General features: G+C 38.0%; 1 protein-coding gene across 5 annotated transcripts in view; it reads right to left on the reverse strand.

The window, feature by feature from the left end:
- The window catches only part of NCKAP5 (NCK associated protein 5), a 1,063,262-nt gene that overhangs the window by 288,387 nt on the left and 758,685 nt on the right, over window positions 1-16,190 (reverse strand). For all 5 annotated transcript variants that reach the window (XM_081241961.1, XM_081241963.1, XM_081241960.1 and 2 more), the window contains exon 7: window positions 6,336-6,485. In XM_081241961.1, coding sequence (XP_081098087.1) covers window positions 6,336-6,485 — 150 coding nt within the window. The remainder of the gene's footprint in view (window positions 1-6,335; window positions 6,486-16,190) is intronic.

Consider the following 16,190-nt stretch of genomic DNA (forward strand, 5'->3'; position numbering starts at 1 on the left):
CCTCGGTAAATTTAAGAAAACTGAAATCGTATCAAGTATCTTTTCCAACCACAACACTATGAGACTAGATATCAATTACAGGAAAGAAAACTGTAAAAAATACAAACACAAAATCAAAGAGGAAATCAAAAAACACCTAGAAACAAGTGACAATGAAAATACAACGACCCAAAACCTATAACCTTTGGTATGTAGCAAAAGCAGTTCTAAGAGGGAAGTTTATAGCAATACAATCCTACCTTAAGAAATAAGAAACATCTCAAATAAACAACCTAACCTTACACCTAATACAATTAGAGAAAGAAGGACAAAAAGAAAAAGCTCAAGTTAGCAGAAGGAAAGAAATCATAAAGATGAGATGAGAAATTAATGAAAAAGAAGTGAAGGAAAAAATAGCAAAGATCAATAAAACTAAAAGCTGGTTTTTTGAGAAGATAAACAAAATTGACAAACCATTAGCCAGACTCATCAAGAAAAAAGGGAGAAGACTGAAATCAAAAGCATTAGAAATGAAAAAGGAGAAGTAACAATTTACACCACAGAAATAGAAAGGATCAAGAGAGACTACTACAAGCAACTATATGCCAATAAAATGGAAAACCTGGAAGAACTGGACAAATTCTTAGAAAAGTACAACCTTCCAAGACTGAACCAGGAAGAAATGGAAACAAGAAGAGATGAATCACAAGCACTGAAATTGAAACTGTGATTAAAAATCTTCCAACAAACAAAAGCCCAGGGCCTGATGGCTTCACAGGCGAACTATGTCAAATATTTAGAGAAAAGCTAACACCGATCCTTCTCAAACTCTTCCAAAATACAGCAGAGGGAGGAACACTCCCAATATCATTCTATGAGGCCACCATCACCCTGACATGAAAACCAGACAAAGATGTCACAAAAAAAACAACAGGCCAATATCACTGATGAACATAGATGCAAAAATCCTCAACAAAATACTAGCAAAAGAATCCAACAGTACATTAAAAGGATCATACAACATGATCAAGTGGGGTTTATCCCAGGAATGCAAGGATTCTTCAATATATGCAAATCAGTCAGTGTGATACACCACATTAACAAACTGAAGGATAAAAACCATATGATAATCTCAAGAGATGCAGAAAAAGCTTTTACCAAACTTCAACACCCATTTATGATAAAAACTCTCCAGAAAGTAAGCATAGAGGGAACTTTACTAAACATAATAAAAGCATATATGACAAACCCACAGCCAACATCATTCTCACTGGTGAAAAACTGAAACCATTTCCTCTAAGATCAGGAACAAGACAAGGGTGCCCAGTCTCACCACTATTATTCAACATAGTTTTGGAAGTTTTAGCCACAGCAATCTGAGAAGAAAAAGAAATAAAAGGAATCCAAATTGGAAAAGAAGAAGTAAAACTGTCACTGTTTGAAGATGACATGATACTATACATAGAAAATCCTAAAGATGCCACCAGAAAACTACTAGACCTAATCAATGAATTTGGTAAAGTAGCAAGATACAAAATTAATGCATAGAAATCTCTTGCATTCCTATACAATAACTATGAAAAATCAGAAAGAGAAATCAAGGAAACACTCCCATTTACCACTGCAACAAAATGAGTAAAATACCTAGGAATAAACCTACATAAGGAGGCAAAAGACCTGTATGCAGAAAACTATAAGACAGTGAAGAAAGAAATCAAAGATGATATAAACAGAAGGAAAGATATACCATGTTCTTGGATTGGAAGAATCAACATTGTGAAAATGAATACTACCCAAAGCAATCTACAGATTCAATGCAATCCCTATCAAATTAGCAATGGCATTTTTCACAGAAATAAAACAAAAATTTTCCCTATTTGTATGGAAACACAAAAGACCCTGAATAGCCAAAGCAATCTTGAGAAAGAAAAACAGAGCTGGAGGAATCAGGCTCCTTGACTTCAGACTATACTACAAAGCAACAGTAATCAAGAAAGTATGGTACTGGCACAAAAACAGAAACACAGATGAATGGAACAGGATAGAAAGCCCAGAGATAAACCCATGCACACATGGTCACCTTATCTTTGACAAAGGAGGCAAGAATATACAATGAAGAAAAGACAACCTCTTCAATAAGTGGTGCTGGGAAAACTGGACAGCTACATGTAAAAGAATGAAATTAGAACACTCCCTAACACCATACACAAAAATAAACTCAAAGTGGATTAAAGACCTAAATGTAAGGCCAGACACTATCAAACTCTTAGAGGAAAACACAGGCAGACACTCTATGACATAAATCACAGCAAGATCCTTTTTGACCTACCTTCTAGAGTAATGGAAATAAAATAAAAAATAAACAAATGGGACCTAATGAAACTTAAAAGCTTTTGCACAGCAAAGGAAACCATAAACAAGATGAAAAGACAACCCTTAGAATGGGAGAAAATATTTGCAAATGAAGCAACTGACAAAGGATTAATCTCCAAAATATACAAGCAGCTCATGCAGCTCAATATCAAAAAACAAACAACCCAATCCAAAAATGGGCAGAAGACCTAAATAGACATTTCTCCAAAGAAGATATATAGATTGCCAACAAACACATGAAAGAATGCTCAACATCACTAATCATTAGAGAAATGCAAATCAAAACTACAATGAGGTATCCCCTCACACTGGTCAGAATGGCCATCATCAAAAAATCTACAAACAATAAATGCCGGAGAGGGTGTGGAGAAAAGGGAACCCTCCTGCACTGTTGGTTGTAATGTAAATTGATACACCCACTATGGAGAACAGTATGGAGGTTCCTTAAAAAACTAAAAATAGAACAATCCCACTACTGGGCATATACCCTGAGAAAACCATAATTCAAAAAGATGTATATACCACAATGTTCACTGAAGCACTACTTACAATTTCTAGGACATGGAAACAACCTAAATGTCCATTGACACATGAATGGATAAAGAAGATGGTGCACATACATACAATGGAATATTACTCAGCCATAAAAGGAATGAAATTGAATTATTTGTAATGAGGTGGATGGACCTAGAGTCTGTCATACAGAGTGAAGTAAGTCAGAAAGAAGAAAACAAATACCATATGCTAACACACATATATGGAATCTAAAAAACGGTACTGATGAACCTAGTGGCAGGGCAGGAATAAAAATGCAGACATAAAGAACAGACTTGAGCACACAGTGGAGGAAGGGTAAGCTGGGACGAAGTGAGAGAGTGGCATGGACATATATACACCACCAAATGTAAAATAGATAGCTAGTGAGAAGCAGCCGCATAGCACAGGGAGATGAGCTAGGTGCTTTGTGACCACCTAGAGGGGTGGGATAGGGAGGGTGGGAGGGAGACGCAAGAGGGAGGGGATATGGGGATATATGTATACTTATAGCTGATTCACTTTGTTGTACAACAGAAACTAACACAACATTGTAAAGCAATTATACTCCAATAAAGATATTTAAAAAAATAAAATTTATTTTATTCATGTACAGTTGATTTACAGTGTTGTGTTAATTTCTGTACGGCAAAGTGATTCAGTTACACATATATATAAACACACATTCTTTTTCATATTCTTTTCCATTATGGTTTATCACAGGATACTGAATACAGTTCCCTGTGCTATACAGTAGGACCTTGTTGTTTATCCATTCTATATGTAATAGTTTACAACTGCTAATCTCAAACTCCCAATCCATTCCTCCCTAGGCTGGTTTTGAATAACATAGTGATATTCACCAAGAACATAATATTAAAAGTAAATTTGTGTTGCTTCTTTTCTGCACCTTCTTGGGATCTGTTTGTGGAGCAGGAATTCAGGAAATCTGTTTTCCATCACCCTGACAACCATCCCTCTCTGCTCCTACCACACCAGGGGCCAAGGGATTAAGGTACACAAATATGGTTGTTTCAAAAATACACTGATGGAAAATAGTTTTGTTTTTCTAAAATCTTGCTGTATGACATCAAAATTCACCCAAATAATTTTTAAGCATTATGGTTAATTCACCTGCAATCTTGCAAAAGAGCATATTGTTCAAGTGTATAAATCTATGTAGGGGGTCTGTGACCAGCTGTGATTACGATCTGTCAAAAGCATCCCTCTATCTTCTCACAGTAATTGCTAACTTACGCAAAGGATTCTATACAGAGAACACAAATAGTAAATTTTAAAAAATCAAATAAAGTAAAATGAAATTCATTTGAAAATCAGATGATGTATGAGTGTGTGTGTATGTGGGGTATGTCTACATGTGATATGATTTCTTTTTATTACCTGTTTAAGTAGACAATAGTGAGATTTGGGAGGAAAGAGAGAGTTCATTTACTGTTGAGCAAAGAATTTTACAGAACAAGATATGACACTGTGACTAGAGGACATTAATTTAGAAAATAAAATACGTTTGTAAATTAAAATTGCGGGGCTTCATGGCATTTAGAGATATCATCTATTGCATCCAAATGATGCTGGAGGCAAGAGTTGCTGCCTGAAGTGTAAAGATCTCTGTGAAAGGAAAAAAAAATGGTGCTTCTCATTTACTCAGTGAGGGTTTAAGAAACATTTGCTGCCAAAGGTATTTTTAAACTACTTTTAGCTTGATTAAATAAAATGTCCTTCACAAAGTTGTCTCAGTGACAATTAGATGAACTAAAAGCAATGTGCACCGCAATCATCAACAAAACTAACAATTTAAGTATACAGTTCTAGGGAAATAAATTGTAATAGCAACTCCTTCCTACTATTAAATCCAGTTAATTCAACCTCAAGACAAAGCCATGAATTCTCAAAACTCTCAGACAACCACCTCGGTTTCCCTTGAGAAGGCTTTCCCACTTTTCATGGTGATTATATTAAAAACAATAAAAGTATGAGAACCTTTGGGGAAACAGGGGTGATTACTAGCCCTTTGCTGAAAAGGAACCATCAGCGGTTCCCTAAATTGACCTCTCTTCTGCCCCATATGTGACATAACGCACTTAAGTCACTCCTGTGTAGAGCAGCCGAAGTTTTTTATTCATAGTTCTTATATTAATCATTGCATTCAGATAAATGGGGGAAAAATCATGTAAGGAAAGGCAGGAGCCTTGGAGTAGGAGGACAGAAAAGACCATATGCCAGGCACTGCTGTACAAATATTAACTCACTTAATCCTCGATACTTCTCTGTAAGGAAAGTTACTATTATCATCCCCAGTTTTGCATTTGAGGAAACAGACACATAGAGAGCCTAATTAATTTGCCTAAGGTTTCAAACCTAGAAAATAATAGAACTGAGATTCAAACCCAACTCCAAAGTGCATAACCTTATTTATTTTGCTTCACTATTGCTGAGGAAATTAAGTAAAAATGGCATGCACCTACAGACAAGGTGGTAGGTTAGGGTTAGGGTCAGGATTGCAGAAACCAACTGTAGAAAACAAGATCTCTCGAGGTCTTATTTCTTCACATTACTGCAGGAAGTTTCAGGATTCTGTAGACACTATGGAAGAACTATATTTTTAGATACTGGTTGACAGTCCCTTGTGCCTAGTTTAAGAAAAGGTGGGCTTACCATAGTCCTTGCTTAAAAATGATTACGTCCCAGTTCTATATGCAAACAGAACACTTATTGAAAGTAGGGAAGCCAACTGATGGAAAAAGGCATCTTTGCTAGATCTTTCAGCATGTGAACTAATAAATGAAATGATCTCTGAGGACTGCTATAAATATTCAGGAATTAACATTCTAAGTGATGTCAAATGCCACTAAGTAATAGACCAGAGTTTTCAAACTGTTTTGGAGGACTACAGTGGTTGAAAACCCTCCTTAAAGCCCCTTAGCTCAACTTCACCTCTATTTTTATATGTCTTACATGGTGCACTTCTGCACAAGCTTTTTTTTTTTGAAGAAATAGCTCTACTGCTTAAAATTATTTTTCTTACAATCGCCCTTACATAGTATTCAATATTTTGTTTATTCATTCACTTATTTGATCATTAGGCATTGGGAAACAAAGCGAAATATCACATAGCCCTTCCCTCAAGGAACTTGCAATTTTAGGGAAATTGATCCAGTTTGAGGGTCAAACTGAAAGTAAAATGAATTATTGATCTATGCACTTTTTTAAGGCAGTACAATCATAGCCACTAGGTCAAGACTCTTTCAGGGTCACAAATTTTAACTTTGCTCATCATTGACAAAGGCATCACAATGGGAGCTACTAGATTCTATTAGTCTGGGAGAACTAAGAAAGGAAGATTTATATTTACTCAAAAGTGGGGCCAATACAAGAAGCAGAACACGGTGATTTTTCTGGCAACGTGTAAAAATGGTTCCATTTCTTACCTCTAGAGCCTTCAATCTTTCTAACAGCAATTTGGTCTTTTCTTTCCCCTCATCTGCACTGCTGCCTTCACTCCTTGAATCCTCATCTACCACCATGTGACGGTCTTCCAAAGCTTCCTTGTGTTTTCTCTCTTCCTCTGACAGTTTTTCCTGAAGCAAGAAAGAATTGTTGTTTTCAATCATCTCCACTGAAAAATAAGCAAGAGTTTAAGGTTGAGAAGTTTGGAACCTCCCTACTCTTTTTGCATTCTTTTTGGGGCTGAGGTAGAGAAGGTTTTGCTAAACAAATTCTGAGTGGGGCTTATATTAGTAAACACAGTAGATAATTTTAATGAATCTTGGTGGGACAAGTCACTGAGTCACCACCACTGAATGCACATGTCCTCTGCTCTGCTGGAGAAGTGACCGAGCCCATAAAAACGGTAGGTGGAGTCATGTGGTTAATCCATTTTTATATGCAGCATGAAATTCAGCTGTGCTCTAAACTGGGGAAAAATAAGTCAACCTTGATACCTTGACTTGTGAACAGCTTAGCTCCTCAAAATAAGATCATCAAAGTCACTGGACATGCAACCACTCAATTAATTTAAGGGAAAAGAAAATATCACAAAATATTGAAATGATAATGATTTCAGAATTCTAAGCTGAAACCATTTAGTTGCTTTGGCTCACCAATGACATGGCTCTTAAGGGCCCTACAGTCCCCTTTTCTAACACTCCAGGATTTGTACTATAGCCTTGAGGCAGACATAAAATGTTATCTTGTCTTCCCTCCCTGCTTGCTGGAGGTTCCTCACTCAACCTTGTCTCTGGCAGCTCTTTGGAAGTTGAGAAGTATTAATTTGAGCCTCATGATTGGCTCTTGTTTTCAAGGGAAAAAGAAATGTCAAGAGCCTATTATATGAAAATAAAATTGCATCCATTTTTGTACATACATGAAGACACCGTGCCACAGAATCAGGTGACATCATTCCCTCACACTTTTTAATTCTAACCACAATGCTGCAGACATCTTTGTATTAAAAACAGCTGGTTGGCAACCATGTCGGCTAAACTGGATTATCAATGGTGAGAGGCTTCTTTGTATTTACCATTAAACTAAGATCACTTGCAAATACAGAAGCACAAAAAATATGAGTCTTAACCTTTAAGCACTTAAAAAATATACTGAGAAAAGAACAGCGTAAGTGGGGAAAAAAAAACAGGTTTTCAAACTGTGTTCACGAAAGTACTTTCGAAGTCCTGAAATTATTTAACCTATTTTTTGAAAATAAGGTATGAAGTAAGTAAAAACGTCAATGTATATGTACACATATATAAGTATACATGTGTATGTATAGATATATAAAACACTGGAGACTACATAGAAACTTGACCCATGTTAATCTATACAGATAAACAGGTGTTAATCTCTTTCCTACAGATTTCAAGATATAATTTCCATTTCTTTATATGAATGTGCAACTGACTAGGCAGGTGATAGCTCTTTATGAAATCAGGCGTGGGCAAGTCCATATACAACGTAAAGGTGTGTTCACTTCTGCAGCAGGTGTAAGTTCAGCTCAGATTCATGCTCAGCAAGTTTAATGTACAGATCCTCAGGCCGGGACAAAAATCCAGGTTATGACTGTATTTTTACAGCTTTGATCCTTTAAGATTTGTTCACTCAGCAGACTTTCATTTCCAAGATAAGAAACTTGAAATCTGTAGAGTTACCAACACAATTTTGAAATAAAGAGGTCCTTCTACTTCTCTTTCAAGATTTGGGATCACTGTAATTAAACACTAACTTGGGACTCTAAAGCAAGCTTTTAAAAAATATCACCTAGGGAGGGACCTTCAAGATGGCAGAGGAATAACACATGGAGATCACCTTCCTCCCCACAGATACATCAGAAATGAATCTACATGTGGAACAACTCCTACAGAACACCTACTGAACGCTGGCAGAAGACCTCAGACTTCCCAAAAGGCAAGAAACTCCCCACGTACCTGGGTAGGGCAAAAGGAAAAACAAAAAAACAGAGACAAAACAATAGGGACAGGACCTGCACCAGTGGGAGGGAGCCGTGAAGGAGGAAAGGTGTCCACACACTAGGAGCCCCTTTGCAGGCAGAGACTGCGAGTGGCGGAGGGAGGAGCTTCGGAGCCACGGAGGACAGTGCAGCAACAGGGGTGCGGAGGGCAAAGCGGAGAGATTCCCGCACAGAAGATTGGGGCCGACCAGCACTCACCAGCCCGAGAGGCTTGTCTGCTCACCCGCTGGGGCAGGCGGGGGCTGGGAGCTGAAGCTCGGGTTTTGGAGGTCGGATCCCAGGGAGAGGACTGGGGTTGGAGGCGTGAACACAGCCTGAGGGGGGCTAGTGCACCACAGCTAGCCGGGAGGGAGTCCAGGAAAAAGTCAGGAGCTGCCGAAGAGGCAAGAGACCATTGTATCAGGGTGCACGAGGAGAGGGGATTCAGAGCACTGCCTAAATGAGCTCCAGAGACAGGCTCGAGCCGCAGCTATCTTCCTGGACACCAGAGATGGGTATGACAAGCTAAGGCTGCTTCTGCAGCCACCAAGAAGCCTGTGTGCGAGCACAGGTCACTCTCCACACCTCCCCTCCCAGGAGCCTGTGCAGCCTGCCACTGCCAGGGTCCCGTGATCCAGGGACAACTTCCCCAGGAGAACACATAGTGCCTCAGGCTGGTGCAACATCACAGCGGCCTCTGCCACCACAGGCTAAACCCTGCACTCCGTACCCCTTCCTCCTCCCAGCCTGAGTGAGCCAGAGCCCCAGACCCAGCTCCTCCTTTAACCCCCTCCTGTCTGGGCGAAGAACAGACACCCTCAGGAGACCTACATGCAGAGCCGGGGCCAAATCCAAAGCTGAACCCCAGGAGCTGTGTGAACAAAGAAGAGAAAGGGAAATCTCTCCCAGCAGCCTCAGGAGGAGCAGATTAAATCTCCACAATCAACTTAATGTGCCTTGCATATGTGGAATACCTGAATCGACAACGAATCATCCCAAAATTGAGGCGGTGGACTTTAGGAGCAACTATAGACTTGGGGTTTGCTTTCTGCATCTAGTTTATTTCTGGTTTTATGTTTATCTTAGTCTAGTATTTAAAGCTTATTATCATTGGTAGATTTGTTTATTGATTTGGTTGCTCTATTCTTTTTTTTTAAATATATATATTTTTCCTTTTTCTCTTTTCCTGAGTGTGTATGTGTATGCTTCTTTCTGTGATTTCATCTGTATAGCTTTGCTTTTACAATTTGTCCTAGGGTTCTGCTTGTCCATTTTTTTTTGTTTGTTTGTTTTGTTTTTTGTATAGTTTTTAGTGCTTGTTATTGCTGGATTTCATTTTAGGTCTGGCTGCTCTCTTCTTTCTTTTCCTTATTAACTTAAAAAATTTTTAATAATATATTTTTAAATTTTTTATTTTAATAACTATTATCTGTTCCTTCTTCCTCCTTCCCACCCTCCCTCCCTCCCTCCCTCCCCCTCTCCCTCTCTCTCTCTCTTTCTCTCTTTCTTTCTTTCTCCCTTTTCTTCTGAGCCATGTGGCTGACAGGGTTGTGGTGCTCTGGCCGGGTGTCAGGCCTGAGCCCCTGAGGTTGGGGAACCGAGTTCAGAACACTGGTACACCAGAGACCTCCCGGCTCCAAGTAATATCAAATGCCAAAAGCTCTCCCAGAGATCTCCATCTCAACACTAAGACCCAGCTCCACTCAATGACAAGCAAGCTACACTGCAGGACACCCTATGCCAAACAACTAGCAAGACAGGAACACAACCCCACCCATTAGCAGAGAGGCTGCCTAAAATCATAATAAGGTCACAGACACCCCAAAACACATAACCAGACGCAGTCCTGCCCACGAGAAAAACAAGATCCAGCCTCATCCACCAGAACACAGGCACTAGTCCCCTCCACCAGGAAGCTTACAAAACCCACTGAACCAACTTTAGCCACTGGGGACAGACACCAAAAACAACGGGAACTATGAACCTGCAGCCTGCAAAAAGGAGACCCCAAACACAGTAAGTTAAACAAAATGAGAAAACGGAGAAATACACAGCAGATGAAGGAGCAAGGTAAAAACCCACCAGACCAAACAAGTGAAGAGTAAATAGGCAGCCTACCTAAAAAGAACTCAGAGTAATGTTAGTAAAGATGATTCAAAATCTTGGAAATAGAATGGAGAAAATTCAAGAAGCATTTAACAAGGACCTAGAAGAACTAAAGAGCAAACAAACAATGATGAACAACAAAATAAATGAAACTAAAAATTCTCTGGAAGGAATCAATAGCAGAATAACTGAGGCAGAAGAATGGATAAGTGACCTGGAAGATAAAATAGTGGAAATAACTACCGCAGAGCAGAATAAAGAAAAAAGAATGAAAAGAATTGAGGACAGTCTCAGAGACGTCTGGGACAACATTAAATGCACCAACATTCAAATTACAGGTGTCGCACAAGAAGAAGAAAAAAAGAAAGGGTCTGAGAAAATATTTGAAGAGATTATAGTTGAAAACTTCCCTAATATGGGGAAGAAAACAGTTAATCAAGTTCAGGAAGTACAGAGAGTCCCATACAGGATAAATCCGATGAGAAACACACCAAGACACATATTAATCAAACTATCAACAACTAAATACAAAGACAAAATATTAAAAGCAGCAAGGGAAAAGCAACAAATAACATACCAGGGAATCTCCGTAAGGTTAACAGCTGATCTTTCAGCAGAAACTCTGCAAGCCAGAAGGAAGTAGCAGGACATATTTAAGTGATGAAAGGGAAACACCTACAACCAAGATTACTCTACCCAACAAGGATCTCATTCAGATTCGATGGAGAAATTAAAACCTTTACAGACAAGCAAAAGTTAAGAGAATTCAGCACCACCAAACCAGCTTTGCAACAGATGCTAAAGGAACTTCTCTAGGCAGGAAACAAAAGAGAAGGAAAAGCTCTACTATAAGAAAACCCAAAACAATTAAGAAAATGGTAACAGGAACATACATATCGATAAATACCTTAAATGTAAATGGATTAAATGCTCCAACCAAAGACACAGACTGGTTGAATGGAAACAAAAACAAGACCGGTATATATGCTGTCTACAAGAGACCCACTTCAGACCAGGGAGACATACAGCCTGAAAGTGAGGGGATGGAAAAAGATATTCCATGCAAATGGAAATCAAAAGAAAGCTGGAGTAGCAATTCTCATATCAGACAAAATAGACTTTAAAATAAAGAATGTTACAAGAGACAAAGAAGGACACTACATAATGATCAAGGGGTCAATCAAAGAAGAAGATATAACAATTGTAAATATTTATGCACCCAAAATAGGAGCACCTCAATACATAAGGCAAAGGCTAACAGCCATTAAAGGGGAAACTGACAGTAACACAATCATAGTAGGGGACTTTAACACCCCACTTTCACCAATGGACAGATCATCCAAAATGAAAATAAATAAGGAAACACGAGCTTTAAATGATACATTAAACAAGATGGACTTAATTGATATTTATAGGACATTTCATCCAAAAACAACAGAATACACGTTCTTCTCAAGTGCTCCATGAACATTCTCCAGGATAAATTATATACTGGGCCACAAATCAAGCCTTGGTAAATTTAAGAAAATTGAAGTCATACCAAGTAACTTTTCCAACCACACACTATGAGACTAGATATCAATTACAGGAAAGAATCTGTAAAAAAATACAAACACATGGAAAATAAACAATACGCTAATAAATAACCAAGGGATAACTGAAGAAATCAAAGAGGAAATCAAAAAATACCTAGAAACAAATGACAATGGAGACATGATGACCCAAAACCTATGGGATGCAGCAAAAGCAGTTCTAAGTCAGAAGTTTATAGCAATACAATCCTACCTCAAGAAATAAGAAACATCTCAAATAAACAACCTAAATTTACACCTAATGCAATTAGAGAAAGAAGAAGAAAACCTCCCAAATTTAGCAGAATGAAAGAAATCACAAGGATGAGATTGGAAATAAATGAAAAAGAAAGAAGGAAACGGTAGGAAAGATCAATAAAACTAAATGCTGGTTCTTTGAGAAGATAAACAAAATTGATAAACCATTAGCCAGACCCATCAAGCAATAAGTGAGAAGAGTCAAATCAATAGAATTAGAAATGAAAAAGGAGGAGTAACAACTGACACTTCAGAAATACAAAGGATCATGAGAGACTATTACAGGCAATTATATGCCAATAAAATGGACAACCTGGAAGAAATGGACAAATTCTTAGAAAAGCACAAACTTCCGACACTGAACCAGGAAAAATAGAAAATATAAACAGACCAATCACAGGCACTGAAATTGAGACTGTGATTAAATATCTTCCAACCAACAAAAGCCCAGGACCAAATGGCTTTACAGGCAAATTCTATCAAACATTTAGAGAAGAGCTAACATCTATCCCTCTCAAACTCTTCCAGAATATAGCAGAGGGAGGAACTCTCCTAAACACATTCTATGAGGCCACCATCACCCTGATACCAAAACCAGACAAAGATGTTACAAAGAAAGAAAACAACAGGCCAATATCACTGATGAACATAGATGCAAAACTACTCAACAAAATACTAGCAAACAGAATCCAACAGCACATTAAAAGGATCATACACCATGATCAAGTGGGGTTTATCCCAGGAATGCAAGTATTCTTCAATATATGCAAATTAATCAATGTGATAAACCATATTAACAAACTGAAGGATAAAAACCATGTGATAATCTCAATAGATGCAGAAAAAGCTTTCAACAAAATTCAACACCCATTTATGATAAAAACCCTCCAGAAACTAGGCATAGAGGGAACTTACTCAACATAATAAAGGCCATATATGACAAACCCACAGGCAACATCATTCTCAATGGTGAAAAACTGAAACCATTTCCACTAAGATCAGGAACAAGACAAGGTTGCCCACTCTCACCACTATTATTCAACATAGTTTTGGAAGATTTAGCTACAGCAATTAGAGAAGGAAAAGAAATAAAATGAATCCAAATGGGAAAAGAAGAAGTAAAACCATCAGTGTTTACAGATCACATGACACTATACACAGAGAATCCTAAAGGTGCTACCAGAAAACTCCTAGAGCTAATCAATGAATTTGGTAAAGTAACAGGATACAAAATTAAGGCACAGAAATCTTTTGCATTCCTATACACTAACGATGAAAAATCTGAAAGAGAAATTAAGGAAACACTCTCATTTCCCATTGCAACAAAAAGAATAAAATACCTAGTAATAAACCTACATAAGGAGACAAAAGACCTGTATGCAGAAAACTATAAGACACTGATCAAAGAAATTAAAGATGATACAAACAGATGGAAAGATATACCATGTATTTGGATTGGAAGAATCAACATTGTGAAAATGACTATACTTCCCAAAGCCATCTACAGATTCAATGCAATCCCTATCAAACTAGCAAAGGCATTTTTCACAGAACAAGAACAAAACATTTCCAAAGAATCTGTATGAAACACGAAAGACCCCGAATAGCCAAAGCAATCTTGCGAAGGAAAAACAGAGCTGGAGGTATCAGTTTCCTGGACGTCAGACTATGCTACAAAGCTATAGTAATCAAGACAGTATGGTGCTGGCACAAAAACGAAATATAGATCAATGGAACAGGATAGAAAGCCCAGAGATAATCCCTTGCACATATGGTCACCTTATCTTTGATAAAAAAGGCAAGAATATACAACGGAGGAAAGACAGCCTCTTGTATAAGTGGTGCTGAGAAATCTGAACAGCTACATGTAAAAGAATGAAATTAGAACACTCCCTAAAACCATACACAAAAATAAATTCAAAGTGAATTAAAGACCTAAATGTAAGGCCAGACACTATCAAACTCTCAGAAGAAAACATAGGCAGAACACTCTATGACATAAATCACAGCAAGATCCTTTTTGACCCACCTCCTAGAGAAATGGAAATAAAAACAAAAATAAACAAATGGGACCTAATGAAACTTAAAAGCTTTTGCACAGCAAAGGAAACCATAAACAAGACCAAAAGACAACCCTCAGAATGGGAGAAAATATTTGCAAATGAAGCAACTGACAAAGGATTAATCTCCAAAATATACAAGCATCTCATGCAGCTGAATATCAAAAAAACAAACAACCCAATCCAAAATGGGCAGAAGACCTAAATAGACATTTCTCTAAAGAAGATATACAGATTGCCAGCAAACTCATGAAAGAATGCTCAACATCACTAATCGTTAGAGAAATGCAAATCAAAACTACAATGAGGTATTCCCTCACACCAGTCGAATGGCCATCATCAAAAAATCTACAAACAATAAATGCTGGAGAGGGTGTGGAGAAAAGGGAACCCTCTTGCACTGTTGGTGGGGATGTAAATTGATACAGCCACTACGGAGAACAGTATGGAGGTTCCTTAAAAAACTAAAAATAGAACTACCACACAACCCAGCAATCCCACTACTGGGCATATACCTGGAGAAAACCATAATTCAAAAAAAGTCATGTATCACAATATTGACTGCAGCACTATTTACAATAGCCAGGATATGGAAGCAACCTAACTGTCCATCAACAGATGAATGGATAAGGAAGATGTGGCACATATATACAATGGAATATTACTCAGCCACAAAAAGAAATGAAATTGAGTTATTTGTAGTGAGGTGTATGGATCTAGAGACTGTCATACAGAGTGAAGTAAGTCAGAAAGAGTAAAATAAATACCCTATGCTAACACATATATATGGAATCTAAAAAAAAGGAAAAAAAAGTGGTTCTGAAGAACCTGGGGGCAGGACAGCAATAAAGATGCAGACGTAGAGAATGGACTGAGCACACGGGGAGGGGGAAGGGTAAGCTGGGACGAAGTGAGAGAGTGGCATGGACATATATACACTACCAAACGTAAAATAGATAGCTAGTGGAAAGCAGCCGCATAGCACAGGAGATCAGCTTGGCGCTTTGTGTCCACCTAGAGGGGTGGGATAGGGTCGGCTGGAGGGAGATGCAAAAGGGAGGAGATATGGGGATATATGTATATGTATAGCTGATTCACTCTGTTTTAAAGCAGAAACCAACACACCATTGTAAAGCAATTATACTCCAATAAAGATGTTAAAAAAATATCATCTACCTCTATTTTTGTATATATGTGTGTGTGTGTGTGTGTATATATATATATATATATATATACACACACACACACACACACACACACACACATATATATAGATCCTGAAATAATTAGGATCCTGTAGCTAATTAAATCAAACAAACAAAGAAAAGCCACTGGTGTCATCAAATGAAAGCCAAAAGACTTTGGAATATAGCAACCGGATTCCAGATCTACCATTTATCAGCTTGGCAAATAATCTTGGACAAACTACTTAATTTCAATAACTCTTGGGTTCTTTGTCTCCTAAATCCCTAAATGAGGCTAACAGCCACATATATAATATACTCACACCTGCAGTCAATTCTCATTATTCATGGTGTGTTCTATAAAGTTGTCATGAGCACTGGATTAACAAATACTGAATCATTACTCCTAGGGGAAGTATAGGGTTAGGTTTCTGGAGGCCTCTGGTTGCAACAGTTTCATCATTAATCAATACATAATCTTGTTTTATGAGTGTTTCTATTTAAAGACACCTTGTTTAATATATATTGTTGATTAATTAGCACTGAACTAACCGCCAAGGGTACTATAACTCATGCTTGAACAAAGCTTATCTAACACCGATTTTCTCCACAAGGCACAGCAGAGACCTCTTGCACTTAGGAACACTAGACAGCACTTCAC

This window comes from Mesoplodon bidens, assembly GCF_964165515.1.
Source record: "Mesoplodon bidens genome assembly, chromosome: 8".
Classification (NCBI taxonomy): domain Eukaryota; kingdom Metazoa; phylum Chordata; class Mammalia; order Artiodactyla; family Ziphiidae; genus Mesoplodon; species Mesoplodon bidens.